Source organism: Salmo salar, chromosome ssa16 (genome assembly GCF_905237065.1).
Source record: "Salmo salar chromosome ssa16, Ssal_v3.1, whole genome shotgun sequence".
NCBI lineage: Eukaryota > Metazoa > Chordata > Actinopteri > Salmoniformes > Salmonidae > Salmo > Salmo salar.
Window position 1 is genome coordinate 80,677,062 of NC_059457.1, and position 22,013 is coordinate 80,699,074.

The window sequence follows — 22,013 nt, forward strand, 5'->3', positions numbered from 1 at the left end:
CGAACAAAACGTCGCTGTTGGAACATAACTATGGATTATTTTGGACCAAACCTACATTTGTTATTGAAGTAGAAGTCCTGGGAGTGCATTCTGATGAAGAACAGGAAAGGTAAGACCATTTTTCTTATAGTAAATCTGATATTGGTGAGTGCTAAACCTGCTGGGTGTCTAAATAGCTAGCCCTGTGATGCCGGGCTATGTACTTAGAATATTGCAAAATGTGCTTTCACCGAAAAGCTATTTTAAAATCGGACATATCGAGTGCATAGAGGAGTAATGTATCTATAATTCTTAAAATAATTGTTATGTTTTTTGTGAACGTTTATCATGAGTAATTTAGTAAATTCACCGGAGGTTTGCGGGGGGTATGCTAGTTCTGAACGTCACATGCTAATGTAAAAAGCTGTTTTTTGATATAAATATGAACTTGATTGAACAAAACATGCATGTATTGTATAACATAATGTCCTAGGTGTGTCATCTGATGAAGATCATCAAAGGTTAGTGCTGCATTTAGCTGTCTTCTGGGTTTTTGTGACATTATATGCTAGCTTGAAAAATGGGTGTCTGATTATTTCTGGCTTGGTACTCTGCTGACATAATCTAATGTTTTGCTTTCGTTGTAAAGCCTTTTTGAAATCGGACAGTGTGGTTAGATTAACGAGAGTCTTGTCTTTAAATAGCTGTAAAATAGTCATATGTTTGAGAAATTGAAGTAATAGGATTTTTAAGGTATTTGAAAATCGCGCCACAGGCTTCAACTGGCTGTTACGTAGGTGGGACGAATTCGTCCCGCCTAGCCCATAGAGGTTAAAGTTGGTTGCCAACCGCCATATGAAGTCCAAAGAAGAAGACTGAAGGAGGAGTAGAGAACCTTGTGCATTTCAGGTAAAATAACAACCCAATGTTTATATCCCAGGACAAATTAGCTAGCAACAGCAAGCTAGCTAGCTAATTTGACATGAATGTTTAATGCTTTTCGACCTGTGCCCAAATTAATATAGTTGGTGCAGAGTTTGCTTTGATATTTCAACCTGCGAGTCCTGATCACGTCTGGTGTAGCTGGACAAAATCAACACATGCGCGCGATGGCAGATGCACACGCTCGCCCGGTCTAGTCAGCATATAGTCTACATTTAAATAGTCTAAGTCTGCATAAGTCTATCCCTACCCAGGTATGCAGCCTGACTGGTGGACTCGGCCAGGCCCTCTCTCCTCAGGTCCTTGCCCTGGTCCCCCGGGGTGGAGCAGTGGGCGGGGGAGGTGTCCAGCATGAAGTTCTTGGTCCGGGACGTGCTAATGATGCGCGGGGGGAGGAGGATGTTGATGACCGTCTGCAGGAGCAGAGAGACCTCAGGCTGCTCCAGGTGTGGGGAGTCTGGATAGGGTGGAAACACACACACACACACACACACACACAGGTTGCGTTCAAGGCTGACTACATTGCAGTTGTGCAACACATATCAACTAATCGTTAGGTGTGTCATGACATTGCCCTCATTGGGTACAGCGAGCACTATTCCCCCCCTCCCTCTGCACCAGCCCTTTTCTATGCACCATCACCCTACCGCTGTCTCCCACACCCAGGCTGCTGTGGTCATAAGAGGTCGTAAATTCCTAGAGAAGATCCTGCCTCATGGCCAGACAGTATAGAGAGAGTGAGTTTTCATAGAGAGAACAATGGAATTTCTTCCACCTCACAGAACTTGACAACCGAACAATATTCAGGTTCTGGAGAAGGTATAAAAGATCGGTGAAGAATCCAGCTACGAACTGGTCCGTTTGGTACAATTTTGTGAAACTCATGATAGACAATACCGCCACATTACCATAACCATGTTTATAGAAGAGTCTCAGTTATGAGGCTTACATCTAATGGTTGTATAAAATGAATGAATAAGGATGAAGCTATTTGTGAGATGATGGGATGCTATGTAATGATGTTAATGTGAGAGAATTGTATTTCTGTTTAAAGTTTCACTAAGTCATTGGCACGCCCCCAGGGGCACAGACAGGATCTGGCGTCATGAGACAGCCCTTTTCGATGTTCCGAATAAAACCCACACCGGGGTTTTCTATCACCAGACCAGCTTACCCTGATAACGAGAGGGCCAAGGTTTGAGAGGAGACCGAGCTTACCTCAATTACGAGATGGCTAAAGGTTGCAGACCAGCTTACCTCGATAACGAGAGGGCCAAGGTTTGAGAGGAGACCTAGCTTACCTCAATTACGAGATGGCTAAAGGTTGCAGACCAGCTTACCACGAGAGGGCCAAGGTTTGAGGAGAGACCATAAACCTGAGTATAAGCTAAGGTTTGAGTAGATGACTGAATCTTTTAACCATACCACGTGGTTAAACTCTTAGACTATCGATACCGACAGAATAAGAACAAGTCTTTGATATTAATTACTAGTCTGCAGCTAGGAATTCAGTATCATTGAACGCGAAGACCGACAACCGCCGAAACATCTATCTATAACGACATGAATGAATGTCACTCAGAACTATCCATTCTAACCACGACAGAGAGAGAGAGAGGGCGGACAGACTCTCCAACAGAAACAAACTTATCAACAGAGATCCCGACGACACACTGAGCGTAAATATATATATTGATTGCAATTGTTCCCGAATGAGTGAGCGTTCATGTGCAAAGGCTTAGCATTTCAATTGTTATAATATTCAACTCTGTAGTGCCTTCTCAGCTGACCCCCACTTCCCTTTTGTCTAACAAGCCGCCATGCCGGTTTAGCCCACTAGGGCACATTCTTCTATCATTTCCTTGTAACCATATCTAATGTCTATTATGCATTTCTGTGAATTACCTAGTTAGTAAATAAATGATTTTAAGATGTATGATGACTCATGTATGATGACTCATAGTGAAGACTGGGTTCGTGCAGATAACCAACAATTTACGACGTTTGGAATGAGACTAACGTGAGGTAAATAATAATTAATTAATTCGAAGACTAATTGATCAGATATTAAAATATCTGAAAGTTATATTAGGAAAATTATAACTTTGTAATCTGTATATTTTCCTTGGTGCCCCGACTTCCTAGTTAATTACAGTTACACGATTCATCAGTTTAATCGCGTAATAATAATTACAGAGAGTTATTTAATAAATAAGTCTTCAGTTTTAATGATGCCAAAGACATGACAGGTGCCAGGTCATCGATGGCAGGCGAGCATCAGATTGTTATATACAGTGCCTTCCACATTTTGTTACGTTATAGCCTTATCTAAAATGGATTCAATTGAAAAAAATCCTCAGCAATCTACACACAATACCCCATAATGGCAAAGTGAAAACAGGTTTTTAGACATTTTGGCAAATTTATTCAAAATAAAAAACAGAAATACCTTATTTACATAAGTATTCAGACCCTTTACTCAGTACTTTATTGAAGCACCTTTGGCAGTGATTACAGCCTCGAGTCTTCTAAAAACCTGTTTTTACTTTGTCATTATAGGGTATTATGTGGAGATTGATGAGGGAAAAAAACAATTTAATAACATTTTGAATAAAGCTGTAAAGTCAAGGGGTCTGAATACTTTCTGAAGGCACTGTATGATGCAGGTAACTGATATTTTTAACACCTATCCAGGGGCTGTGAGTTCTGTCCGGTGACTGCAAGGTGACATTCAAGTCTGCCTGAAACACAGCCATTATTTCAGATGCACATATGCATACATACACACACAGATCGGTGGCATTAGACCTCTTAACCCTGGGTTCTGACCTTTGCTCCCTGAACCCACTGTCAGCACGAATGGAATCAGCAGGTTGAGCAGCATGCCCTCTCGCCTCTCCTGATTGGTGAAGGGGGAGATCACATGGCTCAGGGGGAAGTCATCCTTCAAAGCCTGTCAATTAGGAAAGAGAACAAGATAAATGTTTCATTATGACACACACACACACACACACACACACACACACACACACACACACACACACACACACACACACACACACACACACACACACACACACACACACACACACACACACACACACACACACACACACACACACACACACACAGTTACCCAGAGGTTAGTTCTTGGCCTGAGTAGTCTCACCTGTATCTGCAGAGCCACCAGGCGGACCACTGCCGTGCTGAAGGGTAGAGGGGGGGACAGATACGGACTCAGGTGGAGCAGGGGCAGCCCATCAGCCACACTGGAGGGGCCTACTACCCCCATCACCTGAGAAACACACACACAAGGGAACGCACACAAACACACACATACAGATAGAGAAACACACACACGCAAACAAGCAACATCATAGTTAAGTCACAGCACAGTGTGTATTTGAGGTGTGTGTGTGTGTGTGTGTGTGTGTGTGTGTGTGTGTGTGTGTGTGTGTGTGCACTCCTCACCAGGTTGACACAGACGTTGATGAGGGAGCGGAGGTGAGGGAGGAAGGAGATGATCGGCTGACGCTGGAGAGTCAGACAGATACCTTCAATCAGACTACTGGCCGCCTCCCACTCCACCTGTCTCCTGTAGGACACACACACACACACAATCAGTATAAACACACACACACACACACACACACACACACACACACACACACACACACACACACACACACACACACACACACACGTTAATTTACTAATCACGCTCATAAACATACACAGCAGAGGAGACTGATGGGAGGAGCTATTGAAGAACGGAGTCAAACATTTGGTTTCCATATGTTAGATAACGTTCCATTTATTCCATTCCAGCCATTACAATAAGCCCTTCCTCCTATATCTCCTCCCACCAGCCTCCACGGATACACACATCCACTACAAACACAACACACTTAACAAAATATCACACTATAATTTCGCATTTTGAAAACGTTTCGTTTGGACAGGCTATTAAATAGATAATCCCATCACTACTCAGCAGAGGTATCAATGACCAGGTCCAGGTTCTGATGACTCTCTATGTGGGTCTAAAGCAGATAATATTGACCCATCACTACTCAGCAGAGGTATCAATAACCAGGTCCAGGTTCTGATGACTCTCTATGTGGGCCTAAAGCAGCTCGTATTGACAGATGACATTGCAGAGCTCACAGACACACACATAAGCAGAGCCAAACTCAGCAGTCATGGGACTTAACAAACTACAACACACAATCAAACTGTGAGCAGTCAGCAGCGATGACAATTACACCCACGGAAGCAGCAGTGCATTACTCTGGCTAGTTCAGCCAGCTCGGCTAGGAACAGAGTTGACTACAGCTATGGTACTTCACTCCACTGTAACACCACAGTACGGTACTTCACCCCACTGTAACACCACAGTACGGTACTTCACCCGACTGTAACACCACAGTACGGTACTTCACTCCACTGTAACACCACAGTACGGTACTTCACCCCACTGTAACACCACAGTACGGTACTTCACCCCACTGTAACACCACAGTACAGTACTTCACTCCACTGTAACACCACAGTACGGTACTTCACTCCACTGTAACACCACAGTACGGTACTTCACCCCACTGTAACACCACAGTACGGTACTTCACTCCACTGTAACACCACAGTACGGTACTTCACCCCACTGTAACACCACAGTACAGTACTTCACTCCACTGTAACACCACAGTACGGTACTTCACCCCATTGTAACACCACAGTACGGTACTTCACCCCACTGTAACGCCACAGTACGGTACTTCACTCCACTGTAACACCACAGTACGGTACGGTACTTCACTCCACTGTAACACCACAGTACGGTACTTCACTCCACTGTAACACCACAGTACGGTACTTCACCCCACTGTAACACCACAGTACGGTACGGTACTTCACTCCACTGTAACACCACAGTACGGTACTTCACTCCACTGTAACACCACAGTACGGTACTTCACCCCACTGTAACACCACAGTACGGTACTTCACTCCACTCCACTGTAACACCACAGTACGGTACTTCACCCCACTGTAACACCACAGTATGGTACGGTACTTCACCCCACTGTAACACCACAGTACAGTACTTCACTCCACTGTAACACCACAGTATGGTACGGTACTTCACTGTAACACCACAGTACGGTACTTCACCCCACTGTAACACCACAGTACGGTACGGTACTTCACTCCACTGTAACACCACAGTACGGTACGGTACTTCACTCCACTGTAACAGTACGGTACTTCACTCCACTGTAACACCACAGTACGGTACTTCACTCCACTGTAACACCACAGTATGGTACGGTACTTCACCCCACTGTAACACCACAGTACGGTACTTCACCCCACTGTAACACCACAGTACGGTACTTCACTCCACTGTAACACCACAGTAGAGTACTTCACTCCACTGTAACACCACAGTACAGTACTTCACTCCACTGTAACACCACAGTACGGTACTTCACTCCACTGTAACACCACAGTACAGTACTTCACTGTAACACCACAGTATGGTACTTCACTCCACTGTAACACCACAGTACGGTACTTCACTGTAACACCACAGTATGGTACTTCACTCCACTGTAACACCACAGTACGGTACTTCACCCCACTGTAACACCACAGTACGGTACTTCACTCCACTGTAACACCAAAGTACGGTACTTCACTCCACTGTAACACTACAGTACGGTACTTCACTCCACTGTAACACCAAAGTACGGTACTTCACTCCACTGTAACACCACAGTACGGTACTTCACTCCACTGTAACACCAAAGTACGGTACTTCACTCCACTGTAACACCACAGTACGGTACTTCACTCCACTGTAACACCACAGTACGGTACTTCACTCCACTGTAACACCACAGTACAGTACTTCACTCCACTGTAACACCACAGTACGGTACTTCACTGTAACACCACAGTACGGTACTTCACTGTAACACCACAGTACGGTACTTCACTCCACTGTAACACCACAGTACGGTACTTCACTGTAACACCACAGTACGGTACGGTTGTGAAGGAGCAAGGGTTAAAGGGCGCGCAGCGCGGCAACAGACCTGGAGCACAGAGCCTGTGGGCGAGCGCACCTGAGCGTAGGCATCTTGTGGATCTTGTTGAACATGCGGTCAAGCCGCTTCAGGATGAGGATGAGGGCGGGCCGCACGGCCTCGGACGACCAATCGGTGATGGGCAGCATCCCAGTGACGTAGCGCCGCAGGCCTCGGCTCTCCATGGTCAGGCTGTCGTAGGGGGCCAGCTTGAGGAGGGAGTGGGCGATCTCTGCCAATCTGGGGAAACACACCACCACACACACACACAATGATCATACACAAAAACACACATGCAATCATATAGACATGCACAACCGCATGCACAGTCAGGGAATTACATACACACACACACCGCACTCATCTACACACAAAAAGGCTTACAGATTGTACACACGAAATCGCACACGCACTAAACGTTTCTGCAAATCAGGTCCCTGTATGCGTCCATACCATAGCTGAGGGAATAGTGATGTCATACCCGGTTAAAGTGTGTCTCATGCGTGGCCACTTTCACCCAGGTGGGTGCTGCACATTGGGCATTGAATGAGGATAGTTTCTACCTGGTTGAAACACTATGCACTAAATCCAACCATTCACCTCATGTGGGACTTGATGTCCAGCAGCTCTAAGGCGGTGACACGGGGTTCCCCGGCCACGTTCTGCAGGATCTTGAGGCGCGGCCCGCAGTGCTTGTAGAACTCAGTGCAGATGTTCAGGAGGGACTCCCGGGGCCGGCGAAACTCCTCACGGGCGATACGCTCGTCCAGCTCCTCGCGAGGCATCCCCTGGCCCTCCTCCAGCAGGTGAAGGTTGTCCCTGATGCCGGACACAAGGCGACTGACATTGACACCAAGCAACACGAGTACACGACACAAACAAGCATCCATGAAACATGATCATCTGTACCAACTGTGGTGTAAACACATGGGACATATTCTATTGTTTTCTTCTGTTGTGATGATGACCTGTACATAGGTATCTTTAAGATATCACTACGGCAACAGCATCCAGGAACAACAAACAACACTATATTTATGTCTTACAGTTATGAAGAGAATTAGGAAAAGTAACAAAACAACATGTTAATAACAGCCACATGGTACAGTTTCTTTAAGAGACTTAAATGAACGTGAAATAAATCAATACTATGTCCAAAAGAACATCCTTTTCCTTATATAGTGCACTACAGCCCTATGGCTCTGGCCAAAGGTAGTGCATTAGGGGTGCCATTTTGGACACAATCCGGCAGGTGTAAAGGCTACTCCGCACCTGGTGTTGGGCCCTCCAGACATGGCGTGGTTGGCAGTCGTGGCACCTTTGTGTCCCTGGTCACAGCGACTCAACTGGGGGGCAGTCATAGGCCTGAGAGGGGATAGGAGGGGTGTGGATGGGAGGGAGGGGATGGGAGGGAGGGGTGGGGATGGGAGGGAGGGAGGGGAGGGGAGGGGATGGGAGGGAAGGAGGGGTGGGTGGGGTGGGGATGGGAGGGAGGGAGGGGTGGGGATGGGAGGGAGGGAGGAAGATAGCAGAGAAAAAGAACAAATGTCACATTCAATTAGGGCTTGGAACATACATTTAGAAAGACATGATGGGCCATATCTACTTATCAGATGCACGGCTTGTGTGTGTGTGTGTGTGTCTGACCGTGTGAGGGTCTCTGAGCTGTAGAGCAGGGCCTGCAGGGAGGTGGCCAGGGCGGCAATGGCGGCGATCTCGTCCCGCGCTGCCGAGGCTGACTCCATTGTCATGGTGTTGCTCTTCAGCTTCTGGAGAAAACACGGCACCAGGGCCTCCAGCACCATCAGCATCTGTAGGCTGATACCGTGCACACACGCAACGCATAAACACAAACACACACAGAGGAAGATAGGAGAGGGCGTTAGCATTTAGTAAGCCTACTGTACAACATTGATATACAGGGCTAGCGGTGAGTGATGTGAAAGCACACCTCCTGACAGACTCTGGGGCGTAGGCCACCACCGTCACACACAGCTTGATGGACTCACTGATGGAGAAGGCCAGGTCCTCACTACCGTAGCAGAAGTCTGAAACAGAGAGAACCACTGGAATTCATGCTGCAGCACTTTCAGGACCTAAAATATACTATAGGAAGAACATGACCATTATCAGTCAAGTTCTATTGTTGAATATAACTAGGAGAATCCTGACAATGAGAAACTCCAGGCCTTAGTAAGAGTCTATTAACTAGGAGAATCCTGACAATGAGAAACTCCATGCCTTAGTAAGAGTCTATTAACTAGGAGAATCCTGACAATGAGAAACTCCAGGCCTTAGTAAGAGTCTATTAACTAGGAGAATCCTGACAATGAGAAACTCCAGGCCTTAGTAAGAGTCTATTAACTAGGAGAATCCTGACAATGAGAAACTCCAGGTCTTAGTAAGAGTCTATTAACTAGGAGAAACCTGACAATGAGAAACTCCAGGTCTTAGTAAGAGTCTATTAACTAGGAGAATCCTGACAATGAGAAACTCCAGGCCTTAGTAAGAGTCTATTAACTAGGAGAATCCTGACAATGAGAAACTCCAGGCCTTAGTAAGAGTCTATTAACTAGGAGAATCCTGACAATGAGAAACTCCAGGCCTTAGTAAGAGTCTATTAACTAGGAGAATCCTGACAATGAGAAACTCCAGGTCTTAGTAAGAGTCTATTAACTAGGAGAATCCTGACAATGAGAAACTCCAGGCCTTAGTAAGAGTCTATTAACTAGGAGAATCCTGACAATGAGAAACTCCATGCCTTAGTAAGAGTCTATTAACTAGGAGAATCCTGACAATGAGAAACTCCAGGTCTTAGTAAGAGTCTATTAACTAGGAGAATCCTGACAATGAGAAACTCCAGGCCTTAGTAAGAGTCTATTAACTAGGAGAATCCTGACAATGAGAAACTCCAGGCCTTAGTAAGTCTATTAACTATTTATTTATTTATTTAACTCTATTTATACAACTCCTCTCTTAAAACATTGGGAATCCACGCCAGCAAAACGATGTGGGCTAGTCAAAGGTAGAACAGTATAGGGTAAATGGTCCTCTGTAGCTCAGTTGGGAGAGCATGGTGCTTGCAGCGCCAGGATGGTGGGTTCGAATCCTGGAACCATCTGTACGTACAATGTATGCACGCATGACTGTAAGTCGTTTTGGATAGAAGCGTCTGATGAATGGCATACAGGATATTGAACAGGGTGCCATGTCAGACACAACCTCTAATGATATAATAGTCCTGAGTGATGGGACCCAGGGGGGTTGAGGTGGTGGTGTTACCCAGGGATCGTAGGGGTTTTTCAGCCTTCACCAGCTCCAGGGCATCCAGGGTATCACGCGTCTCTCCCTCCAGAGAGACCAGCAGGTCAAACAGGCACTGAGCAGACACCCCCTTAGACAGGCCTGTACTGGTGCACGTCTGGGAGGGAGACACAGTCACATGGTTAGACAACACACGCAGATACGCTCATAAGGGGAGACCTAGTCAGTTGCACAACTGAATGCATTCAACCCAAATGTCTACCACATTTAACCCTTCTGAATCAGAGAGGTGCTTATGCAAACACACTTACTGTGAACTCCAGCAGTGGGGCCACGCTGGCAAACAGCTGGAGGATGAAGGGTTTACGGTGCAGGATGTAGAACTGTCTGACGCAGAACTCTATCCCCTGTCTCAGCAGTGGGTTACTTTCATAGTCAGCATAGGACTACAACACATTACAGTGGGTTACTTTCATAGTCAGCATAGGACTACAACACATTACAGTGGGTTACTTTCATAGTCAGCATAGGACTACAACACATTACAGTGGGTTACTTTCATAGTCAGCATAGGACTACAACACAGCAGTTCAATGCTATACATGTTTTCAAATCCTGTGATTTAAATGAGCAATGCCCACTGAGTTTCCCAGATCAAGACAAAATAAATCCAGCTGCATTTGGCATTGACCTGCACTGCTCTATGTGTAAGTCTTCCATTATGAAGCAGCGAAGAGTTCCATTGTCAACATATTGACCATGCGTTGCTCGTGGCTATAACGGTCTGCTCCCAGGCTTCAACTCAACTGTAACCTGACCCAGCCCAGCCTGACCCAGCCCAGCCTGACCCAGCCCAGCCTGACCCAGCCTGTGTTTCTGTAAGTCACTGCTATATTATGTAGTGAGACTGACTCACAGAAAGGGGATGCCTTGTCAGTTGCACAACTGAATGCATTCAACGAATGTGTGTTCTGCATTTGACGCAACCCCTCTGAACCAGAGATGTGCGGGGGGCTGCCCTAATCAACGTCATCGGCGCCTGGGAAGCAGTTGTTGTTGTTGGGGGTTAACTGTCTTGCTCTAGAGCAGAACGGCACAATTTTCCACCTTACCGGCTCGGGGATTCAAACCGGCGACCTTTCGGTTACTGTTCCAACGCTCTTAACCACAAGGCTACCTGCCCCCCGCCGCCCCGCTCACAATGACGACAGTTTGTGAGAACATTCGGGCAGTGGTTGGCATGGTGCCAAGCTGGCATTGAAGTCCAGTTATGTGACTTCTTCCTGTAATGGTTGGGGTTAGGATTTAGGGAGGCTACATTTATCCTAGATCTCTAACCTTTAACCCCAGTAGGTGGATGAAGTAGCACCATGAAACTGATCTAAGATTAGTTCCACATTTTCAGCTTCTAATAGAGAACAACAACCTGCTGGACCTGTAAACTGATCCTAGCTCTGTACTACCTACCTGCAACATGGTGGGGAGGAGCCACTGGTATCCACTCAGGGAGAACAGGTGGTTGAAGTGGACGGCTGTGTTGATGGCAGTAGCCGTGTACTGCCTGAGGAGGGCGCTGTCCTCGGGGTGCAGCAGCAGGGCGCCGTTGAACACGTTCAGGAAGAGCATGATCTCGTCCCCCCACGGGTACTCACTGGGCATGCCCAGAAACATCTCTTCTAGTAGTTTGATCCACAGGACTTTGTGGAGAGTGTCCAGGCCGAAGAGCTCCTTGCCTGGGGAGAAGATGGCACAATATGGGGCTAACTCACTATGGAAGCCTCTTTGCAATGAAGACTTTTTGAAACATCTAGCGTTCATGCTTCCCAAGTGTTGGTAGACTTTTGTTTTGTGATCTGTGTTGTCTAGTTTGAAGATGCACCCCAGATATACAACGTAGTACAGTACTTTATTTTATTACATCTTCATTTTAAAATGCAACTCATCTCCAGGGTTGGGGTCAATTCCTTTTCAATTCCAGTCAATTCAGAAGGTAAACCAAATTCCAATTCCAAGTTGTCCTCATTGAAAAGCATTGAAGGGAATAGGGATTGGAATTTCGGTGTACTTCCTGAACTGACCGGAATTAAAATGGAATTGACCCCAACTCTGATCATCTCTCTTTATTGTCTTGTTTGTTCACTCAGGTACCATTCAAGATAGGGTCCACTCCAGTCTTACCCTGTGGCTCGCTGAAGAGAGAGAACTCTCCGTCGATGGCCGTGCGGGGGAAGGAGGGCAGACGGAGCAGGTCTTCTTGGAGCATGGACACATGGGACTGTTTGTGGATGGCCGGCATGTTCTGGGTCAGGGAGATGAGGAATAGAACACGGCCCACCTCCTCCAGTTTACGGGAAAACACCTAGGGAGAGAGGGGAGGGAAAGGGAGGAGGGAGGGATAGGAAGGGGACATACTGAGTATGCACAAGAGGCTGAGACAGGCACCAGTAAAGATATGGACAGACAAACAGAAGGTCACACTTCTCAAACGGTTAAAGCCACAGTTGGGAGATTTTTTGTCATTTATACTGTGTGTACTCTTTGGTGTAGTGCACAAATTGCAGAGCGTGGCTTTAACTGCGAGTTTTAAACCTGAAACATAACACACTACTAACACACACTGCACACCTGCTGTACCTGTTTCTGAATGAGTTCCTGTCCTTTCTCTGGCAGCATGTGGACCAGGTTGAGCTGGGGAGACACAGACCTCCTGAACGGATAGATGTCCCTCACAAAGGTCTGAGGTTGAGGAAGACAGTCAGAAAGCACATTATGTAGTCACTGACGGAGAAGACACTCTCATGGTCATTCTAGACACCTACACATAACCTCACAGTTCATAACACCGCTTGGAAATGGATGGGAATTCCAACCTTGGAATAGTGAATGAGGTTCCAGCGCTTGTCCATGAGGAAGTAGTGTGCCGACCGAGACTCGGGAATGTTGAAGAACTCCAAACACTCCTGTTAGGGAAGAGAGAGGCCAACGAATTGGGGATGACTTCAGTGTATCCCTAAGAATGTTCTGTCATGATCTGTAGAATGCAGATGAACTCTATGATGAGAAGTTACCTTGAGCAAGGCTTCAAACTGAGTGTCTTCATGCACAGGCAACTGGGTAGGAATGTCACACTCATTCTGCCCGTGCACTACCAGGGTCTTGGTTCCTGCAAGGACATAGATGATTTACTATATTACCCACATGTAACAGTCAACATTATACTATAGAACACAGTCAAATGACTGGGCTCCCATTGGCATCCAGTGACCTTTACCTGGCAGGGATGACCTTTTGGTAACCTTTAAAATGGCCTTTACCTGGCATGGATGCAGTGACCAGCAGCTTGACCTCACACTGCTCCTTCTTCATGGTCTGTTTGAGGTCCTTGAAGAAGAGCCCCTCCACGTAGCCCACCACCTCCCACAGGAAGGTCAGCGTGGCCGAGATGGCATCCATACCCCACTCACACGGAGTACGCACAAAGTACATAATCAGCCCCACCTAGGGGGAGCAAGAAAGGGAGGGAACGCGAGTGAGAGAGAGAGAGAGAGGCGAATGGGGTACAGACAGGGAGAGACAGACAGAGACAGGGAGAGAGAGAGCGAGAGAGAGAGAGAGAGAGAGAGAGAGAGAGAGAGAGAGAGAGAGAGAGAAGTAGAGGGGGAAGAGAGAGATCTTCATTAATCTTGTCATCAGATTGATCAATACTGCTACTGTCTGATATACATTGACTGATGTCTTGTCTCACCAGGTAGTTGAAGAGGATGTGAGAGGTCTGGGCCGGGAGGTCACCGATGTTCATCAACAGCTTCCTCAGCATGTACATCAGCTCATCCTGATACACATAGAAACATGTGTCAATTCAAACTCAACAGAAAAACACATAAACAACATGAGGGGTTGTGTTCAGTGGGGGGAAAAAGCAGGTAACATTCCGGTCAACCTTAAACAACCTTAACCCAATACATGAAGAAGGTGATACAAACCGAAATGTCTGTGTACAACTTTTCCCCTGCCTGCTGTAAAAAGCATGAAAAAACAACATGAAAAAAGAAAAAGTAACTTTTAAAGTTCTGTCTCATAATTTCTTTTGTGTAAGAACCACCTGTCATTTTTTGTATTTAGTATAGAGAAAATGTTTTGAAACGTTTTGAAACAGGGAGGTAGTCTACTAACAACAGATTTTGTCCATAACAACATAGATCGAACAACATACTGAAGAGAGGCAGGATTCTATTGGTCCTATCATATGAGACTGCAGAGTATTTTGATGGACAACGGCTGCTCTACCTGTCGATTGCTAACGGTGAGCTTCTCCAGGAAGTGCCTGAGCACCAGGGCGGGGTCTTCGATCAGACAGTTCCACAGGATATGCTGGGCCACTGCACTCACTGCAGGATCATGGTAAATGGATCATAAGAAAATGATCATGAGTTTTATCAGGACAGACCGAAACATTGCTTTTCTATTTTATTCAACAGTGTGTATTGTGTTGAAAGGCAATGTGTTGTGTTACAGTGGACTCTAGAGTGGCCTTATGGGTATCTACAGAATGTATCTACAGTGGGGGAAAAAAGTATTTGATCCCCTGGTGATTTTGTACGTTTGCCCACTTACAAAGAAATGATCAGTCTATAATTTTAATGGTAGGTTTATATGAACAGTGAGAGACAGAATAACAAAAAAAAAATCCAGAAAAACCCATGTCAAAAATGTTATAAAATGATTTGCATTTTAATGAGGGAAATAAGTATTTGACCCCTCTGCAAAACCCTTGTTGGCAATCACAGAGGTCAGACGTTTCTTGTAGTTGGCCACCAGGTTTGCACACATCTCAGGAGGGATTTTATCCCACTCCTCTTTGCAGATCTTCTCCAAGTCATTAAGGTTTCGAGGCTGATGTTTGGCAACTCGAACCTTCAGCTCCCTCCACAGACTTTCTATGGGATTAAGGTTTGGAGACTGGCTAGGCCACTCCAGGACCTTAATGTGCTTCTTCTTGAGCTACTCCTTTGTTGCCTTGGCCGTGTGTTTTGGGTCATTGTCATGCTGGCATACCCATCCACGACCCATTTTCAATGCCCTGGCTGAGGGAAGGAGGTTCTCACCCAAGATTTGACAGTACATGGCCCCGTCCATCGTCCCTTTGATGCGGTGAAGTTGTCCTGTCCCCTTAGCAGAAAAACACCCCCAAAGCATAATGTTTCCACCTCCATGTTTGACGGTGGAGATGGTGTTCTTGGGGTCATAGGCAGCATTCTTCCTCCTCCAAACACGGCGAGTTGAGTTGATGCCAAAGAGCTCCATTTTGGTCTCATCTGACCACAACACTTTCACCAGTTGTCCTCTGAATCATTCAGATGTTCATTGGCAAACGTCAGACGGGCATTTATATGTATTCTTGAGCAGGGGGAACTTGCGGGCACTGCAGGATTTCAGTCCTTCACGGCATAGTGTGTTACCAATTGTTTTCTTGGTGACAATGGTCCCAGCTGCCTTGAGATCATTGACAAGATCCTCCCGTGTAGTTCTGGGCTGATTCCTCACCGTTCTCATGATCATTGCAACCCCACGAGGTGAGATCTTGCATGGAGCCCCAGGCCGAGGGAGATTGACAGTTCTTCTGTGTTTCTTCCATTTGCGAATAATCGCACCAAATGTTGTCACCTTCTCACCAAGCTGCTTGGCGATGGTCTTGTAGCCCATTCCAGCCTTGTTTAGGTCTACAATATTGTCCCTGACATCCTTGGAGAGCTCTTTGGTCTTGGCCATGGTGGAGAGTTTGGAATCTGATTGATTGATTGCTTCTGTGGACATGTGTCTTTTTTACAGGTAACAAGCTGCGGTTAGGAGCACTCCCTTTAAGAGTGTGCTCCTAATCTCAGCTCGTTACCTGTATAAAATACACCTGGGAGCCAGAAATCTTTCTGATTGAGAGGGGGTCAAATACTTATTTCCCTCATTAAAATGAAAATCAATTTATAACACTTTTGAAATGCGTTTTTCTGGATATTTTTGTTGTTATTCTGTCTCTCACTGTTCAAATAAACCTACTATTAAAATTATAGACTGATCCTTTCTTTATCAGTGGGCAAATGTACAAAATCAGCAGGGGATCAAATACTTTTTTCCTCCACTGCACAGGTGTCTGATCTCACCCTGTACAGAATGTATTCTATTCTCATCCTCTCCCCCTCTCCCTCCCTCTCTCCCTCCGTCTCTCTAGTACAGTACATTACATTTTGTGTTGAGCGACGCCACCCACCTGCCACACCGTCCTCTCGCACCTCCCCGTCCTCCATCAGGTGCACTATGGGTAAGACGGCAGCACAGATGCATGCTGGGAAGACGGCCTGGGGGGGCTGCAGCATGTGATGAGTGGGCGTGTGCTCTGTAGTGTTCTCCTCATCTAGTTGACAAGAACAACCCATGAATCACAACCACCTTATTCTACTGTAGTTAGGAAGGTGTTCTACTGTAGTTAGGAAGGTGTTCTACTGTAGTTAGGAAGGTGTTCTACTGTAGTTAGGAAGGTGTTCTACTGTAGTTAGGAAGGTGTTCTACTGTAGTTAGGAAGGTGTTCTACTGTAGTTAGGAAGGTGTTCTACTGTAGTTAGGAAGGTGTCTTCTACTGTAGTTAGGAAGGTGTTCTACTGTAGTTAGGAAGGTGTTCTACTGTAGTTAGGAAGGTGTTCTACTGTAGTTAGGAAGGTGTTCTACTGTAGTTAGGAAGGTGTTCTACTGTAGTTAGGAAGGTGTTCTACTGTAGTTAGGAAGGTGTTCTACTGTAGTTAGGAAGGTGTTCTACTGTAGTTAGGAAGGTGTTCTACTGTAGTTAGGAAGGTGTTCTACTGTAGTTAGGAAGGTGTTCTACTGTAGTTAGGAAGGTGTTCTGCTGTAGTTAGGAAGGTGCTCTACTGTAGTTAGGAAGGTGTTCTACTGTAGTTAGGAAGGTGTTCTACTGTAGTTAGGAAGGTGTTCTACTGTAGTTAGGAAGGTGTTCTACTGTAGTTAGGAAGGTGTTCTACTGTAGTTAGGAAGGTGTTCTACTGTAGTTAGGAAGGTGCTCTACTGTAGTTAGGAAGGTGTTCTACTGTAGTTAGGAAGGTGTTCTACTGTAGTTAGGAAGGTGTTGTACTGTAGTTAGGAAGGTGTTCTACTGTAGTTAGGAAGGTGTTCTACTGTAGTTAGGAAGGTGTTCTACTGTAGTTAGGAAGGTGTTCTGCTGTAGTTAGGAAGGTGTTATGCTGTAGTTAGGAAGTTAAAGGTTACCATATGTACAAGCTCTGTGTCAAGGCATGATTTTATCATCGTGCTTTTATCAGATATTATCAGGTGAGGATTTGCTTTCCTATTCCTCGCCATGTGACTTGAATCTGACCAGCATTCAAAATACCATTCTGACATCTATACTAGCATGCCACTTAGAATGAAGCAATGTACTAGCCATGCATTCTATGTGGGATCCTAATATGGATACTGGAACATGACGCCTACAAGTGAGTGGGCATGTGTGTGGTTGCCACGGTAACACAGTCTTACCCTCGGCGCTGACCACGGAGCGGACTGACCACACGGAGCCGCGGCGGAAGGAGTAGTTCCTGTGAGAGTTACTGGAGGTGCAGGACGGAGTGACGGACATGCGGCGAGACGCCAGGTTGACCTCTTCTTCTGCTGGCGGGGAGAAGAGGGTTCAGAGTCAGTTGCAACATGAAACTACCAGTGACTGGCTGACTGACTGCATTATTCAAGGTGTATTACAACTAAGCACAGTAGTTGTGGACTCGATGGTAGGGTTGTTATCTGGGGTGTGGGCAACAGTATAAGCTTGTTGTTTTTGTTATTTTTGAAGAGGGCTGAAGCACTCTCAGAAAACCTAAATACATAGGTTCTTGGTTTATTGTTAGATGTTCAGTTCAGTTAGTGCTTCTCCAAACTACGTCAGAATCAGTGGTTTCCTGAATGGGACAGGGGCTGTATCACTTGAATTAACACCTCAAATCAATAACAAATATTTAGAAAATGAAAAAAGAGAGATGTCTCCAGCACTCCATGGCTGTCCCACCCACCTTCCTCCTCCTGCTCGGGCGGGGGGCTGCAGGTGGGTTCATAGCAGGCCTCCTGGGCCACGGGGATGGCTGTGATGATGCTGGCCTCGCGCCCAAGACGCCGCTTCTCCTCCTCCTGCTGCAGGTTCTTCAGGATGTGCTCAGCACGTTGGTGGGAGCGCGACACGGCCCGCGCCGAGAAAGACTTCTGTAAGAGGTGGTGTGTGTGTGTGCATTTGTGTAGAAAAGGTTGTGGGTGTGTGTGGAGGGTGGACGTGGGGGAGGACGTATGTGTGTGTGTTGGCCGTGTGTATGAGGTGGGGGAGACAAAGGACAAACAGAGACACACAGAGGCTCAGGGAAGGGGACTGTGGGATAGGCTCATTCTCAGGGGGTCCTGTTTATAGTACAATTACAATACTGGCATCTGGTGAACATTTGGTAATGTAAACTTTTTCTCTTCCTGACAGTTATATATGGATGACACATGCCATTATATTCTCCTGATAAGACTGGAAACATTATTAGGGTTTATTATGGTTGTAGATTAGGGTTGTAACTTTCCCAAATTGTACATTTCCGGAATCTTGAGGAAAAAGCCGGAATCCTGGGGATTCTGGGAAATTGAACTACATTTTGCAACCCTAGATCAGCTACACCATGCACAGGTATCAATTATTTACCATTGTAAATAGTTGTCAGTAAAACTTACTATGTGCAAATCCATCAGGAGAGTATATCCAGTGCAAAAGCTCATTTGAGCATTGTAACCGGCACCAACAGAGATATCACAGTGGATGTTTGATAGAGTGACGTGAAAATGTTGACGTTTGAACAATTACAAAATGGCCGTCACTGGCCATGCATAGTATATACATGCAAAATGACCAATGCATGCAGCTTTCCCAAAAGAAGCCCGGTCATTACAGTACATAAAACATGGAGTGGCTTGTATAAGATGCATGTATCCAGAATGGCCCGTACGAGGCCCCCTAGTATAGCACCTCCCCCTAGGTCTTAATGTTTGGGGAGAGTCAGACAACCCAGCAGGCAAAACTGGTTGCAATGACGTCGTTATGACGTCTTTTAATGACGTCATGCATGGTCTGCTTGTATACTGGTTGTATAATGGACAATGTGTTAAACTTATCTGACCAGATAACAATCAAAATATAACGTCTTTCCAATGACGCATTCATTTCGTCATGAAAAGTACGTTTTTACCTGCTTGTAACAGAGATCAGTTGGTTGTAATCTGGTAATATGATGTCTTCTCAACCAGAAAACCAGTTTACAATGAGAACATGACATTATTAAGACCCCATGTGCCAAACTTTTGCCCGCTGGAAATGGACAGACATCTCTTTGAATTTTGTCTCATTCAGTCATCAAAAGATGAACTCAGTTTCCCATGATGCACCCAAACAAGCATCCGTACATAAATAACAACTTACTATGGAATAGATTGATTGAATAAATGTGGGGAACTAAAAACAAAGACAATTGATAGATTGATAAATAACAGACAGGACTATTGTACTCAGACAGTACAATGACCAGTCTAGAGCTGATCTAGTATTGAATGACAAGTGATCTGAATACATCGTTTTTTGGTTTTCATGCTAGACAACAACAAAAAAGCATAGCAACACAAAGAAATTAAGCCAAAAAGTGTCATGGCCGACTATCAATTTAGTAGCATAATATTGTACTGTTTATCAGTCCTCTAAAGCTTATTTCCTGGTGCCATAGTGAACACAAGGAATAAATACACTGGGATAACAGTACCAAGTGTTACCATAACAGTTGTAGCATAATGGGTCAGTTGTAGCATTAGTAAGGTCAGTAAAAAAGATGCACCTCCACATCCCAATTCAATTAACAGTGTTATGTCCATGTAATTCAATATACATGCACCAATACTGTACACCACAACAGACTTAAAATGTCAGAAAAATGTGTACTTTGGTTTATAGTAAAAATTGGTCAACCATTAGGCTCATTGTAAATTCTGGAAGTATCTGCTGATTGGACAGTAATCCAGGCAGCAGGGGCGGGACTTACAGAGTTGTCCTCGTTGATTGGGTCTTGGACGCTGCCAGTGTTGGAGGGTACCCAGGGCGGGTCAAACATGGGCACACAGGGCATGCCCAGGATAGGTGAGGGCAGGGTGAAGTTGATGCTGGGCGGAGGGATCTAAAAGATAGAGAATTATATAGAGGATTAGTTAATGAGAAAATGATTCAACAAAGCAAGAGACTTAGCAAGAGGCCGACACTTTAGAGTCAAGATCATTTATGTAAATAATGAAAAGCAACAGGACTCAGAATAGAACCTTGGGGGACACCTGTTGTCAACTCCTCATTTTGACTAACAGTTGTTGTATTAGAGGCTGCAGTTCTACTGCACCTTGAAGATCTGCTGGGCACCCTCCTCCATGCGCGGCCACACCTGGTAGCGGAAGCGCCACAGCGTGTAGAACTTGAACACCGAGTTGATGCGCTGGCTCGCCTCAGCGTGCTGGAACTCAGCCATCATCATCTCTGTCACCGCGTCGGGCACCTTCACCGCACACAGCAAGAACATGGCAGCTGGGGAGTGGTGAGAGGACGGGGGTTAGAGAGAGAGAGGTAAAGTGAGGCGGGGTGAGAGAGAAAGTGGGGATGGACAGAGATATACAGAGTGAGTGAGAGAGAGAGAGAGAGCGAGAGAGAGAGAGAGGGAAAAAGAGAGAGAGACAAAGAGAGAGAGAGAGAGAGAGAGACTAAGAGAGAGAGAGAGAGAGAGTAGAGAGACAGAAAGATGTGGTGACCAAAAAAATATACTACATTTTAAACTCTTCCATTTATCTTTAGACTGGAGGCAAAGCAGTGAGCACAGATTCAGAGTTTGGAGTGGAGCCCAGAATATCTCTCCAGAATAGGCTTGGAATAACTCTAGTTTAGTGACATTAAAGATACATTTTTTAAAACAGAAACCCTGCTATCCGTGACAGTCACCCACAGTTCTCTGTAGTCACCTGCAGCGGCAGCCATATGCTCGTCCACACTCAGCAGGAGCTCCCAGGCTGCAGGCTGGACGTCCGCGTACATGTCCTCTGTCAGGATGGGCGCCGCCTTGATCAGCAGTGACAGAGGAGCTGGGGACAGGCTCATCACCTGAGGGGAGAGGCCACAGCAAGCAAGGGTTAGCATTAGCATGCTGGTGGAGATCTGATAGAATTGCTAGTGTGGGCATATAGCTTGTATAGCATGCTAGGGACAGAGGGGCCAGAGACAGGCTCATCACCTGAAGGGAAAGGCCATAGACCACAGACAGCCAGGGTTAGCATTAGCATGCTAGTGGACATACCATTGCTGCTGTAGGCCTATACCTTGTATTAGTATGGTATTGCATGGTGCTGCAATATATTTGAGTTGGCTGAGAGGGCCGTAGCAAGTGAGCATGCTACTTCAGTAGTAGAATTAGAGATGATGTGTTTGAGTGGGCAGAAGCGTGTGGGCGTGGGGTGAGGACATCTTGGCATGTGGTTGGCATCTTGCTCTAGATAAACAAGCATGTGGCGACACAGTGGCATCTGTTGACACGCCGCTTCAGACAGACGGACGGACAGACAGGCTGACAGACAGACAGTCAGGCTGACGGACAGAGACACACACAGGCTGACGGACGGATAGACAGACTACCAAAC

The 22,013-nt window shown here is 45.9% G+C and overlaps 1 protein-coding gene across 1 annotated transcript in view; it reads right to left on the minus strand.

Moving 5' to 3' along the window:
• Nucleotides 1-22,013, minus strand: part of LOC106574930 (unc-80 homolog, NALCN channel complex subunit) — a gene marked incomplete at its 3' end in the record, with an annotated part of 114,694 nt that overhangs the window by 28,713 nt on the left and 63,968 nt on the right. Inside the window, exons 32-56 of the mRNA XM_045696727.1 lie at nucleotides 21,342-21,480; nucleotides 20,732-20,913; nucleotides 20,387-20,518; nucleotides 18,344-18,530; nucleotides 17,817-17,948; nucleotides 16,540-16,683; nucleotides 14,565-14,665; nucleotides 14,023-14,109; nucleotides 13,592-13,775; nucleotides 13,346-13,440; nucleotides 13,148-13,237; nucleotides 12,912-13,013; nucleotides 12,456-12,636; nucleotides 11,745-12,010; nucleotides 10,589-10,723; nucleotides 10,296-10,434; nucleotides 8,965-9,061; nucleotides 8,661-8,831; nucleotides 8,286-8,378; nucleotides 7,614-7,853; nucleotides 7,023-7,253; nucleotides 4,393-4,516; nucleotides 4,091-4,216; nucleotides 3,751-3,874; nucleotides 1,172-1,378 (exon numbers count right to left, since the gene is read on the minus strand). Of these exons, the coding sequence (XP_045552683.1) occupies nucleotides 1,172-1,378; nucleotides 3,751-3,874; nucleotides 4,091-4,216; nucleotides 4,393-4,516; nucleotides 7,023-7,253; nucleotides 7,614-7,853; nucleotides 8,286-8,378; nucleotides 8,661-8,831; nucleotides 8,965-9,061; nucleotides 10,296-10,434; nucleotides 10,589-10,723; nucleotides 11,745-12,010; nucleotides 12,456-12,636; nucleotides 12,912-13,013; nucleotides 13,148-13,237; nucleotides 13,346-13,440; nucleotides 13,592-13,775; nucleotides 14,023-14,109; nucleotides 14,565-14,665; nucleotides 16,540-16,683; nucleotides 17,817-17,948; nucleotides 18,344-18,530; nucleotides 20,387-20,518; nucleotides 20,732-20,913; nucleotides 21,342-21,480 (3,709 nt within the window). The remainder of the gene's footprint in view (nucleotides 1-1,171; nucleotides 1,379-3,750; nucleotides 3,875-4,090; nucleotides 4,217-4,392; nucleotides 4,517-7,022; nucleotides 7,254-7,613; nucleotides 7,854-8,285; nucleotides 8,379-8,660; nucleotides 8,832-8,964; nucleotides 9,062-10,295; nucleotides 10,435-10,588; nucleotides 10,724-11,744; nucleotides 12,011-12,455; nucleotides 12,637-12,911; nucleotides 13,014-13,147; nucleotides 13,238-13,345; nucleotides 13,441-13,591; nucleotides 13,776-14,022; nucleotides 14,110-14,564; nucleotides 14,666-16,539; nucleotides 16,684-17,816; nucleotides 17,949-18,343; nucleotides 18,531-20,386; nucleotides 20,519-20,731; nucleotides 20,914-21,341; nucleotides 21,481-22,013) is intronic.